This window comes from Leucopleurus acutus (genome assembly GCF_964270905.1).
Source record: "Leucopleurus acutus genome assembly, chromosome: 16".
NCBI lineage: Eukaryota > Metazoa > Chordata > Mammalia > Artiodactyla > Delphinidae > Leucopleurus > Leucopleurus acutus.
In genome coordinates this window covers 26,645,446-26,666,128 of record NC_139158.1, presented here as the reverse complement: position 1 = coordinate 26,666,128, position 20,683 = coordinate 26,645,446, and the positions used below count along the sequence as shown (strand labels likewise).

The 20,683-nt window shown below is 40.9% G+C and overlaps 1 protein-coding gene across 2 annotated transcripts in view; it reads right to left on the bottom strand.

Moving 5' to 3' along the window:
- PARN (poly(A)-specific ribonuclease) overlaps positions 1 to 20,683 on the bottom strand; it is a 168,633-nt gene that overhangs the window by 107,452 nt on the left and 40,498 nt on the right. For both annotated transcript variants that reach the window (XM_082857709.1, XM_082857710.1), the window contains exons 19-21: positions 5,709 to 5,764; positions 4,414 to 4,500; positions 785 to 859 (exon numbers count right to left, since the gene is read on the bottom strand). In XM_082857709.1, coding sequence (XP_082713835.1) covers positions 785 to 859; positions 4,414 to 4,500; positions 5,709 to 5,764 — 218 coding nt within the window. The remainder of the gene's footprint in view (positions 1 to 784; positions 860 to 4,413; positions 4,501 to 5,708; positions 5,765 to 20,683) is intronic.

Below are 20,683 nucleotides of genomic sequence, written 5' to 3'. Positions count from 1 at the left end.
GTGGGCCATGGCCGCTGGGCCTGCGCGTCCGGAGCCTGTGCTCCGCAACGGGAGAGGCCACAGCGGTGAGAGGCCCGCGTACCGCAAAAAAAAAAAAACAAAAAACAAAAAAAAAAAAAGAAAAATTACATTATTAAGCACCAGGGAACTTGAAATCTATCTGAAGAAGCAGCTTAACAATATATATTTTCTTCAATATTTAACTCAATAGCTTTTCATCCTATGAAAATAGACTGTTTTGTGATGGTTAGTATCAAAATCATTTAGGGTCCAACAATAAGAGAGGTAGCATTCCACCTTTTTACAATCCTAATTTAGAAGCAAATAAAATATCTTTCAGTTTATTTGTTCGTAAAACAAGTATGTGACACAAGTTTAATGGAATAAATAAACCACAAAAAATTATAAATAAATGGGAAAAGTACAGAGGCAAACAGGTCAATACAGGGATCACCTTTTGGTGTCTGTCCCCTATTCCTCTCAATTTGCTATTTCTAACCCTCAAATAGTAAACATACGAATCATTTCAGAAAAAGGGCAATGGGAAAGGAATAGAAAAGTAAAAAGTATATGATATAGTATATCTAAGGAATCAATACATTTGTCTTATTTTCTCATCTACACATGATACTTACTAATTATTTCCTTTATTTTAGAGACAAGTTCAAAACAAACCGGGCAGCAACGCTTGTGAATCAGCTGACTGAACCCACAGCATTTAGACTGGAAGTGGGCAAGCTCCCACTTATCATTAATACACAAAACAAAGGTCCAAAAGACTTACCAATTGGTACTTGTTCAGGTTGGCTGAGAGAAACAAATGCTGATGTGTCATTGATCCAGGATATCTGAATGTTACCTGCAACAGTGAATTAAAAGTAAGCATTTAACCATTTAGATAGCTATCAGATTCCATTTGTACATCTGATATATTTCAGAATATCCATCAATTTAAAGAGAGATGAGGTGCTAGTTTAAAATTTGATCAAAACCTCAGCACTACGGAGAACTAAAACTTAAATCTACCACTGCAGCTATTTCAGTTATAACTTAAAGAAAGGGGCTTCCCTGGTGGCTCAGTGATTAAGAATCCGCCTGCCAGTGCAGGGAACACGGGTTGGAGCCCTGGTCCGGGAAGATCCCACATGCCGCAGAGCAACTAAGCCCATGTGCCACAACTACTGAGCCCATGTGCCACACTACTGAAGCCTACGCACCTAGAGCCCGTGCTCCACAACAAAGAGAAGCCACCACAATGAGAAGCCCGCACACCACAATGAAGAGTAGCCCCTGCTCACCGCAACTGGAGAAAGCCTGCACAGAGCAACGAAGACCCAACGCAGCCAAAAATAAATTTAAAAAAAACTTCAAGAAAACAACAAACCAGGAAAAAAGAAGCAGCTTTAAAAATTGTTTTAAAAACAAAAGAAAGATCCTTCTGGATTAAATCCTGAGGCAGTTTATCATTCAACCCAATCTCATGCCAGGGCTGGAGAACTTTTTTCCAATCAAGATCACTAATAGGGAGTTCCCTGGTGGTCTAGTGGTTAGGATTTGGCACTTTCACTGCCGTGGCCTGGGTTCAATCCTCGGTCAGAGAACTGAGATCCCGCAAGCCGTGCAGTCAGGCCGAAATAAAAAAACAAACAAAAACTAATGAAGACCTAAATAAATGAAGGAATATACCACGTTCATGTACTAAAAGACTCAAAATCCATGAACCTGGTATATTAAAAAAAAAAGACCACTAATAAAAATCAGAGACCACGTACACTAAAAAAAAAAAAAAAAAAGCACAACTATTTCTTTTTAGAGATTCAAACTCTGAAAACTATGAACGGGGAACATGAAATGAATCAATGTAGCAAGAAATAAGAAAAATTCAATGATGATCTCAAGGTCAGGTAAAGAAAACAGGTAAAGAAAACAGGTAGGGGATGGAGGACGAGGTAAAGAAGGCGTCAGAGAGAGGAAACCAAGACAGACTAATAGAGAAAAGAAAAACACTGAGGGACAGAAAGCAGTATAGTGGAACAAAATGATTTTCACATACAGAGACAAGTCCTCAATAAAGGTGAAATGCGGGACTTCCCTGGTGGTCCAGTGGTTAAGAATCTGCCTTCCAATGCAGGAGACATAGGTTCGATCCCTGGTCAGGGAACTAAAATCCCACATGCCGCAGGGCAACTGAGTCTGCACACAGCAACTACTGAGCCCGCAAGCCACAACTACAGAGCCCATGCACTCTGAAGCCCGCGCGCCACACTAGAGAGAAGCCCACGCTGCAACAAAGTGCCTGCATGAACAATCCCACGTGCCACAACTAAGACCCGATGCAGCCAAAAATTTAAAAAAATATTTAAAAAAAATAATGTGTGCCACTAATTAACCAAAAAAAAAAAAAAAAAGCGAAACAAACAGAATGGAATGCAGGAGACCTGAAGAGAGGCAGGAGAGGAGCAGTGGGGCGGGGAGCTTGAGAAAACCAAGGGAAAGCAGAGATCTATCAGCTACCACTCTTCCTAAAAAAATACAGAAAACTGGAATTTTAAAAAATGGGTAAACATCACCAGAACTTAGCAATGAAAATAATCTTTTAATATCTACTAAAATTTTCAAAGGCTAGGAATACTTGAAAACTGCTTTGTTTCTCCACCACAGGAAAAAACTCACTTCCTGCTGCACAGTGGGGTGCCAGGACTTTCTCAATTATAAAATTTACTTACTATTATTTCCTTACCTCTCTACCCTGTAGGTTTTTTAGATAAATAATAATATTTAACATTTCATAAGTAGTTACTATATGCCACATACTATTCTGAATGCCTTCCATGGATCAACTCATTTAATCTTCATGACATGCCTATGAAATAGGCAGTATCATCATCACCATCATCATCTCCGAGAAGGAAACACAGATACAGAGAGGTTACCTGTTCAATATCACACAGCTAATCTTTTTTTAATTAAAATGAAAAAAATTCTACTCAGAGCGTTCTGCTTAATTTAGCTAATTAAAGTTTGACTAAATCGGGATAAAAGCAATACAGAATGGAAAACAACATAAAAAGCTTTACAAAGAAATGAGCTGTGAAATTCAACTGCATTTCTGTACCTGCATTTAAATTAAAAAGCAGGACTAGGGACTTCCCTGGTGGCACAGTGGCTAAGAATCTACCTGTCAATGCAGGGGACACGGGTTCGAGCCCTGGTCTGGGAAGATCCCACATGCCGCGGGGCAACTAAGCCCGTGTGCCACAACTACTGAAGCCCGCGTGCCTAGAGCCTGTGCTCTGCAACAAGAGAAGCCACCACAATGAGAAGCCCACGCACCACAACGAAGACCCAACTCAGCCAAAAAAAAAAAAAAAAAAAAAGCAGGGCTAGAATTTCAGAAGTCATTTAGACTATCTGCAAAGATTAGGATAACTTTCCAGAAATATACCTACGTTCACTTACTTTCCTGAAAATTAAGTGCGTAACATTTTGTACTTATAAAAGCTAATATATGCTTATTTTAGGAAATACAGAAAAGCATAAATAGGAAGAAAACAATCCTATCTGAAACATTCAGTGATAAGAGCATGATGCTTCCTTTCAGTTTGATTTCTACACAGTTTAAAAAAACATGTTAGTTATACAGGAATCCTACTTTATATCTGCTTTTTACTATAAATGTTAAAATATAAACACTTTACCATCTTTTAACAAACTCTTCAACTCTTTTTAAAATGGCTACATACTAGTCTGTTGGGGAGACACATAAACATTCACTGAACGTTCATATTATTGGACATTTAGGTTTTTGCTGCCTCCACTTTATTCACGAATTTCCAAAGACGATAGCTTAAATACTTTGTTAAAATAAAGAGACATTGCTGAAGACTTACAATCAGAATGGCCTTTATAAACCCTAATCAGAAGACAGTTCAATTTAACCTATTCGCCTGACCTGATAAAAAGGTAACAGAAGAACCGCCCTACCTCATACATATCACATATCTTGGTCCTCTCAAACATCTGTGCTTGTCTGCTTGGACTATTCGATGTCAAGCAGCAACTGCCTGACCTTATGAAACAGACATTCTCTCTGAATTTAATCTTAAAAACAATTTATCCTTAGCCCAGACTTATTTCCCATGGTTGGCAGTAAGGGGCAGTCATAGTAACTGTATCTTGCTTTCCATGGATTAATAATAGCACTCTATTGTGGGATGCTAGCGAAAGTTCCTCAGATCACATTAGCACAAAGACTGCAGCATACCAAACTCCAGAAATTCCATGAGTGAGATTACAACCTTGCATATTAATCCTTGTTTGTGCCCAAGTTAAAGCCATCTGTATACCTTTGACCATCTAGACCAAAAGAGGAGCAGGATCCTAGAAGTACAGCTATACTTGTGCTTTACTTACCAAAGGCACTGAAAAGCTGGTAAAGGTCACTCGTTTTCCATTCTTTGGGGAATGTCACATGGAGGACGTGATCACGTTTAGGCTGCACTATAAGACAAATTTTTGATGAAAGGTTAATAGCTGAAAAGTGGACAACAGACCAGTGGTTCTTTGATGAAGCTAAGCCCTGGCTAACTTGGGGAATCGTTATGAATGCCTCATGATTACCAAATGACCCCTGAAAGCATTCTTGGGATTGACTGGAAGGACACTGCCATCTGAGCTTAGGCCTCACGCTCTGATACTTTACAGAACCCACAACAATTTGAACCCTAGCAATTCTATGCAGAAACATCTTTGCTCATAAAGTTCCTGGGAAAATTATTTAAAGAAAAAAAGAAAAAGACTGCTCTGTTCAAGAAGTTTCACTAAACATTTAACTTTCTCCTTTTAATCTAGTTGTCCATATGTTTATTTATTTAAAATAATAATAATAATAATAATGCAGTGTCCAAGTTAAATGGACTGTGTTTGAGCAGAGGCAGTCCTGAGTCACAATCTTGTTTTCTAATCCCAGACCCACCACTTAACTGTGCAACTCTAAACAAGAGACCTAACCACTCCAGCCACGCATGGTTATAAATTGGGGATGACGATATTCAGCTCATAGAATTGCTGTGAGAATGACAGATTTAAACGTAAGTCTAATATGGAGTGCAACACAGTATGTACTCAAACTATTATTACAATGATTATTATCATCAAGTATAAAGTGTAGTTCACCCATTTCTCTATGCCTATCGGCATATATTAAGGCAAATAAACCAGGCTAGGAAAACAGCAATGGAAAAGAATAATCAGAAGAAGCAACCACCTCCCAAATAGACTGGCTTTCTGAGGTTTTCAACGAAAAAAAAAAAAAAATCCACCCATTAAACTTAAATATATACATACTCAAATAATTGGAAAATAGAAAATGTACTGTTATTGACATGGCTAGCACATCTTAAAATCTATTACATATATATTTATAAAAAATTATGAATTTAGAGTTCTGAGTGAAAATGAAGTAATGATGAGAAGACATATTTTTTTTAAATTCCACTCATGTATAAACTGGAAAATGTAAGTAAAGAGATGAGTTAATCAAGGCCCAAGGGTAACATTAACTTAAGCATACTATTCATATCAACCACAAAATCACTGGCTATTTTTAAGTGAATAAAGCTCTTTCTTCAGTAATACTTTTCCTGTTATCCCTTCCAGACCACACACTTAAATATGCAGATGCAACGAGAAAATAAAAATTCACTTACAGTCTGGTCCTTCCAAGTTTAGATAGGGGATATCCATGACTCTCATGAGAAACAGCCTACCAAAAGAAAAGAAAAACGGATAATGGACTAACTTCTATTAAAAAAAGACTGATATAGGCATGTTTATTTAGCTAAAAAAAAATAAAGATATAGGCATCTATTAAATTCTTTTGTAGAAGCTTCTTAATTATATTACCCTATTTCTAAAATCATTTTAAAGGGTCTTAAGATTCACTTCACATTTTTCTCTAGGGCTAAATATTTATCACAAATAGAAGAAAAAAACTGGTACCCCCAACACCTACAACAGCTCCTGGCACTCAGGATCTACTCAATAAGTATTAGCTAAATGAAAAAAATTAGTAATCAAAGAGTCAAAGAGCTGCCTTGTTGGTCCAGAGAAACTGAGAGAAAACAAGTACTACAGAGTGCTAACCATCTTAACCTCCTATGAACAACTGTTCCCACAACTGTAAAGGTAAACCCTATGGATTGGTGTTTTGTGAGCTAAAAACGTGTCACTGATGTCTTTTTTTTTTTTTTTTTAACTGAATGCAGTCATTGGATGAATACTAATCTTACTGGGTGAACTGCATGGTCTTAAATAAGTGACCGTCTCAAAAGCTCATGTCATTACTGCCATTTAAAACATATTAAGAGCGCAAAGCAAAATAATCCTTGCTTAAAAAAAAAAAAACCTATCACACGGATATAAACCATAGCAATCATTTATGTATACTTCCAAAATGGATACAAAGGCACTTTTAAAAGAGTACTTTTAAGTTACAGCTCTCTGTAATGCCATTCAATTTGCTTTTATTTGCATAATTATGGACAAGATATCAGGCATTCTGTTGTTTGTAAGATGATTTTAATGAGCTTTATTTAGATAACATATTGTGCATTTCTGGTAGGGACCACATTATACAGCAAATTAAAAAGGCAATCCAAGCGCCCAACAAGCAATTAGTTTGGCTTCACTGACCCGCAATTAAGGCACATTATTACCAGGCATTCAAAAGCCAGGCAGGGCATGATCTGGTTTACAAATGGAACCATCAGCATGAATACCACTGTTCTGTTAATGCCAGAAAAAACGAAGTCCTGGTACTCTGTGGTTTGAGAACTTGTTGCCTAGCCTACAATTTAATAAACCAAATCCTATGGCTAAGAAACCAAATTTATTTTTAGTTCACTAATTTAGTCTCAAGTGTACTATTCTGGTTCTGGTAGCTGGTTTACCCAATTTAATGAATACTGCCTGCAATGCCAGAAGACAACGAGACATATAAAGCACCTAGCACATAGTAGGTTCCCCTCGAAAGTAACTGTTATTACTACTGACAACCAGAACCTGAAAAGTTAGTCCTCGGTTATAAGGTTATTTTTATGCTTCACATAATTTTCAATTCTCCATCTAGTAAATTTAGAGATGGCTCCCAGCTTTAAAAACCACATCAAGAAAACTTTCAGTGAAAGTTAAAGGAACATATAAAAGTCAAGCATCATAAAAACAATTTAAAACGTGTACCCAAATTTCAACAGAAGAATAAAAGCTGAATCACCAAGATGTTCACTGCTATACCATCAAATGCACCAATAATCAAAATCAACCTCCAGGTTCAATTTATGTGGGGGTTGGTAAATTACAGTTCATCATTTCAACAAAATATTAAACGATCAAAATTAACTTCAAGATAATTTTCAAAAACTTCAAAACATCAATAACTTGTGGTACAATTTTAATTTTTAAAAAAGCACGAAATTTTATACTATTTTGACAGCTTTGTAAAACACCGATGTCATTAAACCAAAAATAAAAACTACTCCCCACCCCCTGCCCCGAAAAAAAGCCAATCATTTTGGGAAACTTTGTTTTTAAAAATTCCTTTTACTATTATTTTTTAAACTTAAAAAAGAAAATAGAGGGACTTCCCTGGTGCCGCAGTGGTTAAGAGTCTGCCTGCCAATGCAGGGGACATGGGTTCGATCCCTGGTCCGGGAAGATCCCACACGCCGCGGAGCAACTAAGCCCGTGCGCCTCAACTACTGAGACTGCGCTCTAGAGCCCGCGAGCCACAACTACTGAGCCCGCGTGCTGCAACTACTGAAGCCCGCATGCCTAGAACCTGTGCTCCGCAACAATAGAAGCCACTGCGAGGAGAAGCCCATGCACCACAACGAAGAGTAGCCCCCGCTCGCCGCAGCTAGAGAAAAGCCCGCGCGCAGCAACGAAGACCCAGCGCAGCCAAAAAAAGAAAAGAAAAGAAAATAGAATAAGCAACAAGGTTCTACTGTATAGCACAGGGAACTATATTCAATATCCTGTGATAAACTGTAATGGAAAAGAAAATGAAAAAGAATGTATGTATATATAACTGAGTCACTCTGCTGTAGAGCAGTAATTAACACACTGTAATTCAACTATACTTCAATAAAAACTAAATTTTAAAAAAAAAAGAAAGAAAGAAAATAGAGGCTACCAGAACCAAGAGGCCCAGGGGAAATAACCAGAGATTTTCTTAGAGAAAGTCCAATTGAAAATGCTAGTAGAATCAATCTTGTGTACCCTATGCACTACTTCACCTGCTGTGGGGGAGACGAATACAAAGTGAAATCACAAGGTTGAGTCTGCAATTGCTTTATTTCTTTTTAAAATATTGTTTTCCTCCTAAGATCATGTGGCCTCAACGAGTTTAGAAAACCTACTGTCCTATAAATACAAACAAGGATGACAGTTAAAAAGCAGACCTTCCCAATTCTCTCACCATGCAAATATTTTAAAAAGAAATTTTTTAAGATATCTTTTGTCGAGCATTATACTGGCTATTTGTCAAGCATTATACTGGCTCTTTGTTCTCTAATATTTCATCTGGATTTTAAGTATCATTTCTGCTTAAACTAAGTAAAAATTTATTCTCAGTGAAAACAGTCAAAAAGATTTTTTCAAGTTAGTTAATCCTACACTACCTTGTTTGCTTACTCAATACTTTAACTAAATAGAAACCCCTTTCAAATTTCAGATGAATTATATTAATAGCCCTTCTCACTCATTCCCTACGCCTCCACCTTCATGCCTGGGCTTTAGAGAGAAGTGAATCGCCCCAAACCCTGGAAGAACACGAAAACCAATTCTGTGTGTGACTTGGCAGACTGCACCCCATACAATTGGGAAACCAATTCTAAAACTGTAGCTGAGCGTCTGTGGAACAGAACCAAAGTAAACTCGCCAGGGCCTCCCTGCCCCCATAGGTCAGACGGTTTGCAAGCCACTGCTCTGGTAGCACCCCTGCCCTCTTGATGGAAAATTAAAACATTTCATTGCATGCATGCCTCATACAAACTGGCTGTCAAAAGGCGTACACTGACTCCCTAGAGTGATTTGATAAAATACCTCACGTGTAGATCATCTGACTGGACAGTTTTCATTTTAACATATGAGGAAATGCACTAGGCAAGCAGAAATGCTGATAAACACATGAAAGGATGTTCCTTCCCTGTGATTGTATTGAAGAACAGTCTCTTCCAAGAGGCCTTTCATCTGCAGATATCAAAAACACATTCGGACCAAGGCTTGCATGAAACGTTATTTCTATCTCAGTGATGATTCAAGACGGCTGTAATTTGGTAAAGACACTCAAGGCTGTGTGGGGCCCTTGCCACGTTCCTGCAAGTTTCCTGGTGAAACATTATTAGCACTTATTCTCCAAAGGACTGACACAAACTCTGTCAAAGACTAAAATTAAAATCCCCATTTGATACAAGGGCCAATTTTACACCAGGATTCTATCCTGGTAAACTACATGACTCAAGTTCATATTCTAGATGCTATGACACAAATTTTACTCTTTTTGGCATTTGTCAGTTTGTTAATGTTCTATGATAATACTGGTGATGCTGTTTATCTCGGCTTTCAAACATGTCTAGAAAGATCCAAGGGTAGAACACAACATACTCGGGGTCATTCACTCAGCAGGCTAGATGAATTCAGCTCAGCCAATTTAATAGGCTGCACAGAATAGGTTGTGTACAATGGCTTTATGTCCCAAACAGCTACCCACCTCTGCTGCCCATATGCTGTATGGCACTCATGAAAAGCCATCTGCTAACATTCTTTTCTGACCAGAGCGATATGACACTGTGACCTAGACTGTGTAAGAAAGCCCGTAGTCACAGAATTTCATTTCAGACATAAAGCTCCTTAAGAGTCTAGAACCTTGAGCACTTAACAAAAGGTGCTTCCCTAGTCCCCAGATGGGCATCTGGACAGAAATGTAAATTCCTAGGCCCCACCTAAGCCCTACTGATTCAGAATCTGGGAACTGAAATCACTGGGTTCACAGAAAAAGAGTATGTTCAAGGCTGTGTTAATTGCCATTCATGATGATTCAATGGTCAGCTGGATAATAATGACTTGTGTCAACTTGTCCAAAAAAGTATTAGTCTTAATGATTTGTTTACAGTAAATCATTTTGCTTAGAAAAACACAAAACGATTACAACAAACACCAAGGACTACCTCGAAATCCAGGAAGCAATAACATAAGGCTTCCACCACTCCCGGAAACCAGGAGCTGAACTGTGGCATGCAACTAGGTTCTCTGCAAGAGATAAATTGGGGAAAATTATTGCTGACAGCTGTTTTTCTCATTTTTAAGAAGAAAGTAAAAAAAAAGATTACTTAAACTACTCTCTTGGCAACTCACTGGCAAAAGTCCAACCCTTTCTGTGACTTGGCCACAAATCAGCACCTCCAGCATCACCAACTTTAACCACTAAAGCAGCACCCAAGGCTGGCCAACATTGGAAGGAGGAACACTCACATACATACAAAGAATCAGATGTCTTCAACCTTATCAAAATTCTCCGACCTTACCAACAAGTTTCAGAGCCAGATTCTTGCAACCACAAAACACACTGAGCAGCTCAAAAGAAGTACACTAAGATCAAACGTTATTCTTTGATGACACAATAGCTTGCCTTGGACTATGGCTTATCTGAACCATTCCCTAGTTGTCCAGTGAATAAAAAAGGATTGCAAAACAGTGCCAGTATTAACCCGTTTTATGCAGCTGTGCTCAAGAAAGCAAAAAGGGCAAAGGTGATATTCAAAAATGCACACAGGGCTACTTCCCTGGCGGTCCAGTGGTTAAGACTCCGCGCTTCCACTGCAGGGGGTGCAGATTTGATCCGGGGAACTAAGATCTTGCATGCCATGGGGCATAAATAAATAAATGAAGTGCTATGGAAAAGAAATGGCTGGATATATCCTTTGAAAAAAAAAATGCACACAGGAAGTCCTGAAGGTCAATCAGGAACACTTTGCACGTAGGCTCAATCCTCGGGGAATCGAAAAGATCATTACAGCTTGTTAAAATTCTGCATGACCGAGTCTATGTGTAAAGCCAATAATTCTATTCAGAAATGAAACAAAATATTTAATTTTGCTCCTGCAGCAGCATGCTTTCCAATGCTGTTAACTGATGGCAGAGAAAGACAATGAATCAATGAGGTGCACTGAGGGCCACTTTAAGAAGCAACTGGCAGAAAAACCAGTACTGCCCAGGGCAGTGCAGTGGACGTGCATCTGACAAAAGGCCCAACACAAAGGTTAGGTTATAAGTGGACAATGATATATCCACCTGACAAACCACTGAAGGCCAGTGAGTGACATGATGCTGCTAACCACTAGTTTTACTGTCTTCTGTAAAATCCTTTACTGCATTTTTTTAAGTTACAAAACTATATAAATAGTACAGCTCAATTAATAAATGAAATAGAGATAGAAAACACACTAGTAGGAAATAACACTAAAATGACAGCTTTTTTTTTTTTTCTTTTTGGCTGGTGGAATGACAAGTGGGTAATTTGTGTTTCAGTCAGGAAAAATATATATTACTTTTTTAAAGGACAAAGTCCCTGACTAAAATAACAGTATTTATTATGGCACATTCAGCCTCATTTGATCCTCTGGTGTCTGGAGGACAGGCAGGCATCAGTCCTGTCATACAAGGAATGAGGAAGCAGGTTTTCCCAAGTCCAGTGGCTCACCCTTGGCCATCATGGGAGCAGAGACAGACTCAGATCCAAAGCTTCCCACTACAAGCCCTACATTAAAGGCTCCTGCCTTCTCTCTGCTGGGTACCCACTCCCATCGGGCTTTAACCTGAGCTACTTCCAAAGCCTCCATGTGAAACAGAGAGCCTGCTCTCCATGGGGTTTTTTGGTGATGCTTTAAGATCTGATTAAAATTATAGCTTTGTGTGATGGGGCAGAGTCCAGATACAAGAAATGATGTTGCTGTCTGAGAAGAGCTTTGGGTACACTGAGGAAGGCAACTAGGATGACCGAGCAGAGAAGAGAGCCATAGAGCCACAGGTCAAAAGGACAACCTTCCCATGTTTGCAGTGCAGAAAGAGCTGCTATCTGGGCTACCTGGGCATCGAGCCTGCCAGTCACACCTGCCCCCACACACCATGATCACCATCAGGAAAGCCAGTGCTTCAGCACATCTCAGGGTTGAGCGAGACACTGAGGTGTCTGAATGCTTATTTTACGTAGGTCAGATTTGTACACATACACACAGGCCTGAATGATCTAGAAGGATGTCTGATGTTACGGCATGTCTTCATAAAGGAGAACAGTGTTTATTCTGGTGTCTTGCCTGAGCAAAAGGAAAATCCTCCAGCCTCTAAGCTTCTTATTCTTCCATCTAGAAACTCAGTATTTCAATAAATGAGTAAAAATTTGCATTTGCTCATCTGCTTTCATCAAGACTACACTTCTCTTCCTAAAAAGCTTTACCTCAAAAAAAAAAAGAGATTTCCAAGTAAAACTGCACTCCTCTTATACCACTGAAGACTGGAGTACCGAAATGTCGAGTAAAATCTAATCTCAACACAATTTGAGCAGTGAATTAATTTGTACCTCACCCCAAGTCCCAAGCCTTCCAAAGGAAAATTGAAACCTTTAACGACTGCCAGCTCTACTGTACTTGCAAATGGTCTTGGTATTTCCTTCAGGGCACAGCAGTAAAAGCACTTCATAAGAACCTTGTATGCAAGGGCTCATCATTATACATATTTATGCGCTATAAAAAACTGATTTTATCATCCAGGGTAGGAAGCATGCAGACATCTCTCACAAAATAAGCTCATTTGTTTTGCTCACTAAAGCTCTCGTGTAAAATAAGAGGGCAACCGCTGGCTACAGGAACGTTACTGGGGCACCAGCTATTTCCATTTCACGCGGGGGGTGGGGCGCGTGCAATTTCCATCTAGCCACTTGATGTTTTGACAAATACAGCATTACCCGACATTTGTCCCGAAGCCAACTCATGTCCCTTCTCAAGCAGAGAAATACGCAAGCAACAAGGAGGGGGGAAAGAAAGGAAAGAAGAAAACCAGCAGCTCATGTAAACAGTCTCCATCAAATGAACCATATCAAAGTACATCAAATAAAAGTGTTAAACTAAACCTTGTACAAAGGCAACGTCCGCAGGGCCTATAAAACAGCAGATTGTAAAATGTCAGAGGAAACCAGTCCCCCACAATCCAACGGTCAAAGTCAATGTCTTTTAGAATCACTGCTCAAGCCAAACACAGAGACAAAGAAATCTTTCAAAGATATTAGCATTATCTCTTAAGAAAATGTGCCACTAACTGTAGAACTGTATCTTTTAGAGACTGTTGCTGTGGAGGAAGAATCCATTCCCAGCTGCGGACAGACCTGGGTTATCCCTGACTCTGCGGTTTCTGGGGCCCTCAGCAGATGGCCTCAGCTCTAATGGGGACACTATTACCTACCCCCTCGGGGCTGCTGTCAGAAATTACTGTCAATGCAGGTGAAATCCTCTGAACCGTGGAAGATGTTCGTTGGAGAAGATATTTGTTAGCTAGTCTAAATTTCTTCGAGTGCAGCTAACCCTTTTTTAATAAAATATTTATTTATTCATTTATTTGGTTGCACCAGGTCTTGGTTGCAGCAGTCAGGCTCCTTTGTTGCAGCTCCCTGGCTCCTTAGTTGCAGTATGTGAACTCTTAGTTGTGGCATGCATGTGGGATCTAGTTCCCTGACCAGAGATCGAACCCAGGCCCCCAGCATTGGGAGCGTGGAGTCTTATCCACTGCGCTAGCAGGGCAGTCCCTCACTGCTAACCCTTGAATCGTATAAATTAACTGTTAAATAGTCTTGGAAATAACTATTACCTACTTGTTCATAGCCAGGGCCAAAGCAAGGCAAGGAATACCTAAGAATGCTGACTTCACTACCAACATGTCTATTCAGTGGGCCTCCAAAAAGATATATCCACATTCTAATTCCCAGAACCTGTGAACACTGCCTCATTTGGACAAAGGATCTTAGCAGATATAACTAGAAATTAGGTTAAGGACCTTAAGATGAGGACATATCCTGAACTATCCAAGTGGCCCTATACGCCATCACAACTGTCCTTATAAGAGAAAGGTAGAGGGAGACAGGACACACAAAGAGGGGGAGGCAATGGGACAATGGAGGCAGAGATTGGAGTGATGTGGCCACAAGCCAAGGAGGGCCAGCAGTCACCAGATGCTAGAGACAGAGCCTCTGGAAGGAGCACAGCCGTACCTATACCTTGATTTCAAACTTCTGGCCTCCAGAACTGTGAAAGAATAAATTCTGTTGTTTTAAGGCACCTACCAAGCTTGCAGTGATTTGTTATAAGAATCATAGGAAACTAATATGATATCCTGCTATGGAGGAGGCAAGCTGTTTAAACAAATATCCAGGGATTGATTTTTTTAACCTCAACAAATTACTTGTTTATCGTAACGATTAACCAGAGGGACATGTACTTTAAAGCAACCAGAGCAAATACAAGGCTAGAATGGGCCTACATGTGGACAGCCCCTGGGGGCCCACAGGGCTGGCATGCCAAGTAGAGGTATGTGGAGTGGGTGCCCTTCAAGATTTCTCTAAAAAGTAGCCTTTTGACAAAGCCACGGTAGCAGCTTGCCTGATAAATCTTTTTGGCAAACAAGACTGCAAGGCAGAAATTAGACAAGGCAAAATCAGCTTGAGGCAAGCACCCCCTTCCCTGGAGAAGTCAACAACTAGTTTGGAAACAAGCACTAAGTTCCCAGTCTTGAAAAGCCCCACACTAAAGGCTTCAGGATATTATAATGTGCCCTAGACTTGCCTTGTCTTTCACCTTTATGAAAATCAGTGTACTAACTTTCAGGGCAATCAAACCAAGCCAATCCTTGGAGATTCTTTCCATCCTAGTAATTTGGGAAACCCAAAGTAAAATGAACATGAGTTGGGACAAAATAAAGGGCTTTGGTTAAGGGATATGAGGATAAAATACATCCTGTGTACCAGGGAAAAATACATTCGGTAAACTAGGGAGCAATTGGTTTCAAGTCTTCCAGAATCTGGGAGGCTGCTCTAAGCGTTCGTAACAGTGTGATTCTTACTCTTCATGGCACCTGACTCCAAAATTTGCACAATTTGGAAGAGGTTGAGAATGGACTCTGCTTCTATTAGAAGGCTTACTCCCTAGACTCTTAATAATTAAGAAGCAGCGTCCAGGGACTTCCCTGGTGGCTCAGTAGTTAAGAATCCATCTGCCAATGCAGGGGACATGGGTTCGATCCCTGGTCCAGGAAGATCCCACATGCTGCGGAGCAACTAAGCCCATGAGCCACTACTGAGCATGCATTCTAGAGCCCGCGAGCCAGAACTACTGAGCCCACGTGCCACAACTACTGAAACCCACATGCCTAGAGCCCGTGTTCCACAACGAGAAGCCACTGCAATGAGAAACTGGCGCACTGAAACGAAGAGTAGGCCCCACTCGCCGCAACTTGAGAAAGCCTGCGTGCAGCAATGAAGACCCAACACTGCCAAAAATAGTAAATAGATAGGTAGATAGATAGGTAGTTAGACAGAAGCAATGGGATAATATATTTTTTTTAAAAAAAGAAGCAGCGTCCACAACAGTTCTAACTGGTTTAGGACAAGTGATGAGCTATGTTCCCTATCCCTGGTTCAAGATCCATTTTTGGTAGAACCGAGGGGACAGAGGACATTGCTCCTGTATTCAAGCACCATTAACATAAAATTAAAGGACAGCTAATACCGAGCTCCTGGGAAAGCCAGCCCATCGGAAAGGAAGGGTCTCATAATTGGCACTGCTTTTTTTTTTTTTTTTTTTTTGTGGTACGCGGGCCTCTCACTGTTGTGGCCTCTCCCGTTGCGGAGCACAGGATCCGGATGCGCAGGCTCAGCGGCCATGGCTCACGGGCCCAGCCGCTCCGTGGCATGTGGGATCCTCCCGGACCGGGGCACAAACCCATGTCCCCGGCATCGGCAGGCAGACTCTCAACCACTGCGCCACCAGGGAAGCCCAGCACTGCTATTATTCGCCTCCATTCTGCCTCCCCTGACCTCCTCGCTCTGGCATGACCGGGGTCTCCTGGGGAAAACGACAACACAAATGCTCCTGGTGGCAGACGAATGGAGGAGGTGTCCACTTCACTCTGCTGCTCACCAATCACACAGCCTCACCAGCATCCTGAGGCTCAGTGCACATGAGTGCGACCAACACACAGAGACGTATTCTCTCCTCATTCACAATCCAACCTCGCTGCAAGACCTTTTTAAGTAAGATACGAAAACAGTTAGGAAGTGCTTTCTTAAGAGGACTTCTAGGTTGCTGTTCTCTATTAAAAAAAGATTTTGGGCTTCCCTGGTGGTGCAGTGGTTGAGCGTCCGTCTGCCAATGCAGGGGACACAGGTTCGTGCCCCGGTCTGGGAAGATCCCACATGCCGCGGAGCGGCTGGGCCCGTGAGCCATGGCCGCTGAGCCTGCGCGTCCGGAGCCTGTGCTCCGCAACGGGAGAGGCCACGACAGTGAGAGGCCCGCGTACCTCAAAAAAAAAAAAAAAAAAAAAAAGATTTTATTGGCACCACACACTTCTGCCTCTTTCCTCCTGTCAACACAGAGAGACTGCCACCCAAGGATCTGAGGTAAGTCCATACAGCCTGCTTTGTTTATCTATCACTGTCCCCAGTACCGGGAAAAATGAGATTCACCTTATCTTCTTGGAAGTTCTGTAGTCACTGTAGTGACGGTCACAGCCGCACTCAGCACAACCGCTCCACGCCATGTGCTATGCCAGCAGCCTGACCGACGGGACTCTGCAGCCTCGGGGCGGCCCCCCAAGGTGGATGTTTACTACCCCCACTTCACAGAAGCAGAGCTGGCTTCAGAAGGCAGCGTAATAAGAACCCAGGTGGCCCCGACTGAGGCCCCTGCTGCCTTGCCTGTGAGCAAACCTTACGGAGGGTGTGGCACCACTCCCCAAAACAGCAACGCAAATAGAAAAGAAAACTCCTCCAGGTGTTTGCAAAATAGCAATCGTTTTAATAGATTAAGATCTCACCGAAGCAATGAGTTGCTCAAAAAGAAACAGCTCACACAAGGACAAGTTTATAGAGACAGAAAAGTAGATGAGAGGTTTACCTAGGGCTTAGGGGCATGGGGAATGGGGGAGTTATTGCCTGATGGTTATGGAGTTTGTTTGGGGTGAGGAAAAAGTTCTGGAAATAGATAGTGGTGATGGTTGCACAGCACTGTGCATGTAATTAATGCCACTGAATTGTACACTTAAAAATGGTTAAAATGGCAAATTGTATGTTACATATATTTTACCATAATTTTAGAAAATGCATAATGTCATGTAACCAAAACCACTGAATTGTACACTTTAAATGGGTGAATTGTATGGTATGTGAATTTATATCCCAATAAAGCTGTTTAAAAAAATAAAAAAGAAAGAGCTTTCAAAGGGTCACTTATAAATGTTATTTCTTTACTTTCCTCTCCCAGTAAAAATCTACAACTGAAAATGCTACCCAGCCCAAAGACTGAGATATGACCATATGCCTCAGGGGAAAATAACAAGCAAAAAAGATGCGCACGCAAATTTTCTCCCTGAGCACCATTTAGTTACAAGCATGCTTTTCCCTCCCCTCCCTCCCTTTTCTGATCAAGGCTCATAATTGAATACAAAGCCCTACTTATAGGGGGTGTACAGTACTAAAGGTATGATTATATGGTATTTTCTATAAAAACAAAAAGCTCCCAGCACTTGGTCAAAGAAGCAGGTCTTCAAAGTATAAACGTCCCCACAGCAGTGACAAGCTGACTGAGGCCCACAACATGCCAGCCACCATGCATTTTACATACATTCTCCCATGTCACCCTGATGGCACACCTATCAAATGGGTACCAATGTTCTCAACTCCAGATGAGGAAGCTGAGGCACGGGGTGGGTAACTTGCCCAATGGGGCCCAGGTATAAGGATTGGGGCTGGGATTCAAATCCAGGAACCTGACCCCAAAGACCACAACTGCTCTCTACTACACGATACCCTGAAGTAAAGCAGTTCTACTGTAGAAATTAATCAAATGATTCTAACATGTGAAATGCAAATAGAAACCAATTATGTGGTGCACTGTGACACCCACAGCTAGGCTTCCCAACAGCACAAACTGTGTTGTAACTCTTGCTTATGTTGGGAAATTGGAAGCTTCATGGGGGGAATTACTGTAACACTTAAAAACAATAGACTTTATTGATAACCAGGCTGAAAAGGATCTCAGTAAAGACACATTTGTTCCATCACCCAGGATGCTAAAACCCGACGGCAATTGCTGGGAACCAGGACAGATTAGCATTGCCCTCTTGTTGCTCCAGTACCTTCTGCTCCTCTGTATGAGGAGGGGCAGGCAGGACAGGAGAAGGTGAGGTGAGGGCCTCCTTGCAGGGGGTCAGGCACCACTCTAGTGGGAGACAAGCAGGGTCTACACTTCCGGACACATGGGTCACCTGGTGAAGGGCAGTGCTGGTAAGTGAGGCAAATAAGCATGGGCCTGTCCAGTACCAGTGAAAGAAAGGAGGTTCAGCGCAGATCTTAAGTATTTTGTTTTCCTACAATCCTTCAGTTTAAAATCTCTCTGATGTTAAATACGAAGCACATGCGTATTGTAAGAAAAAACCTGCTGCTGGAACATGATTGTTTTCCACGGAGGAAAAGAGAAAGTATCGGTGTGCTTTATTTCAGGTGCCGCAATGATTCCTCCCACTCTATACTTATCACTGTTTTATATACCTATACAACCTTCCATAAATTGCTATTTTCATTTGAATAACAAAACTCTTTAAAATGCTCCATATCACAGCAATCTTGCTCCCGTTATGTACCAATCTGACATATTTCATCATCATCTGATTTTTCATAAGCAAACACTAAAAGGTGAGTACTGGAAAAGCGGACACTTCACATTTGCTCCAGTTTTATATCTGCATGATAACAAATTTTCTTCTCTATCATGAAACTAAAAACATAAAATACATTCTGCTACCACATCTACTGTTTTGAATCTCCCAGTGTGTTAAATTCTCTTGTATTTCAAGAAAGGAAAATAATATATGCTAGCCACCTACTAAGTTCTAGGAACTATCAAAATCCTTTTGCATCTCATGCGATCTTTATAACTTCCGTGGGAAGGGAATAGTTCCACCCCTGTTTTTACAGAGGAGGAAACAAAATTGTCTTATGGCTTGTCTCCTCACCTACAGCTTAGATAGAACATATAGCCATGTCATCCCAGGAAGACCCAGATTTCTACAGGACTCCTGTTCAAATTCAAAACACTTGTGTCAAGCACCAGGCAGCCATCCTGTACAGTAAAGTGCAGACAGTTCTTCGTTTTTAACTCCACTACTTAGAAATTAGCCAAAATAAGATACGTGCTCATTTCCTTCCTCCTTCTAAGAACTGAGGTAAATAGAAAATAACCTTCCCCCAAAACCCTTCAGAAAAGGTTATCTACAAAAGAGTTCAAGGTGTCTTGCAGAAACAGATGGCTGTTAATAAAACGTTAAGGCAAAAGTCTGATTTTGTGCTTTCTGTGGTGCAATAAAAAGTAAAAGCAGAGAGTATTTTTAGCTCCTTCCAGACTAAAAAGATTTCACCAAAGGCTCTTCTCTAAGTCTGGTTTTCCATGCATTGATGAAAACTGACCAAGGTCATAAAAGAAGGTAAACCACTTCCTGAGCAGAGAGCCCATGACATAAAGGAAGAGCACAGTGCACACAGCCCGTCATTAGCAGTGGTCTCACCCTGATTTCCATCGCTCAGCAAGCTTAGGACTTTCATTCTGAGTCCAAAAAGGAAGGGAGAAATATGAGAGGTGCCAAGGCCACGAAAGAGACAAATGGTACCATGTGAAGTCCTGCTGGGAGGTTCTCTTGGACAAACAGGGCTCAGAAAGCACCCTGTACTGCATTCAGTCTGCATTCTGCTCAAGTACCAACTGTCTCAGGATCTTCTCAATAGTTGACTCAGTAAAGCTTCCCCAGGAAGCACACCTAACACAGCCAGATGCTAATTTAGAATAATGTGGAAATAGGTGGAGTTTACCTCCCCTCAAGGTCTACTTTTTAAACATAAATCTGGTGAGAGCAGAACAAAATATTATTTGCATGTGTAATTGTCTCATGTCCATCCAAATTTATATTAGGGCTATGCATGTTTGGTTAAGCTTACATTGAGGAAAGCCTGGTGCCAAAACAAATAAACCCTCAGAAAAAATTACAGATTTTTCTAAAACCAACCACTTGAGATAACGTTGACGGCAACTGTTGGATGTTTTTCTACAAGGGAAATCTTGAAGAAAAGTAACAAAATCAAGGTTTAATGTCATAAATGAAACCTACGTTTAAGTAAGAATGAGGTCAATATTAACACAAAAAGAGATGTCAAAAGAAGCAACTGCTTTTCCCACTTTCTAAATGGGTTAAGAATGGATGGCTGACTATGGAGAACAGTATGGAGGTTCCTTAAAAAACTAAAAATAGAACTACCATATGACCCAGCAATCCCACTACTGGGAATATACCCAGAGAAAACCATAATTCAAAGAGT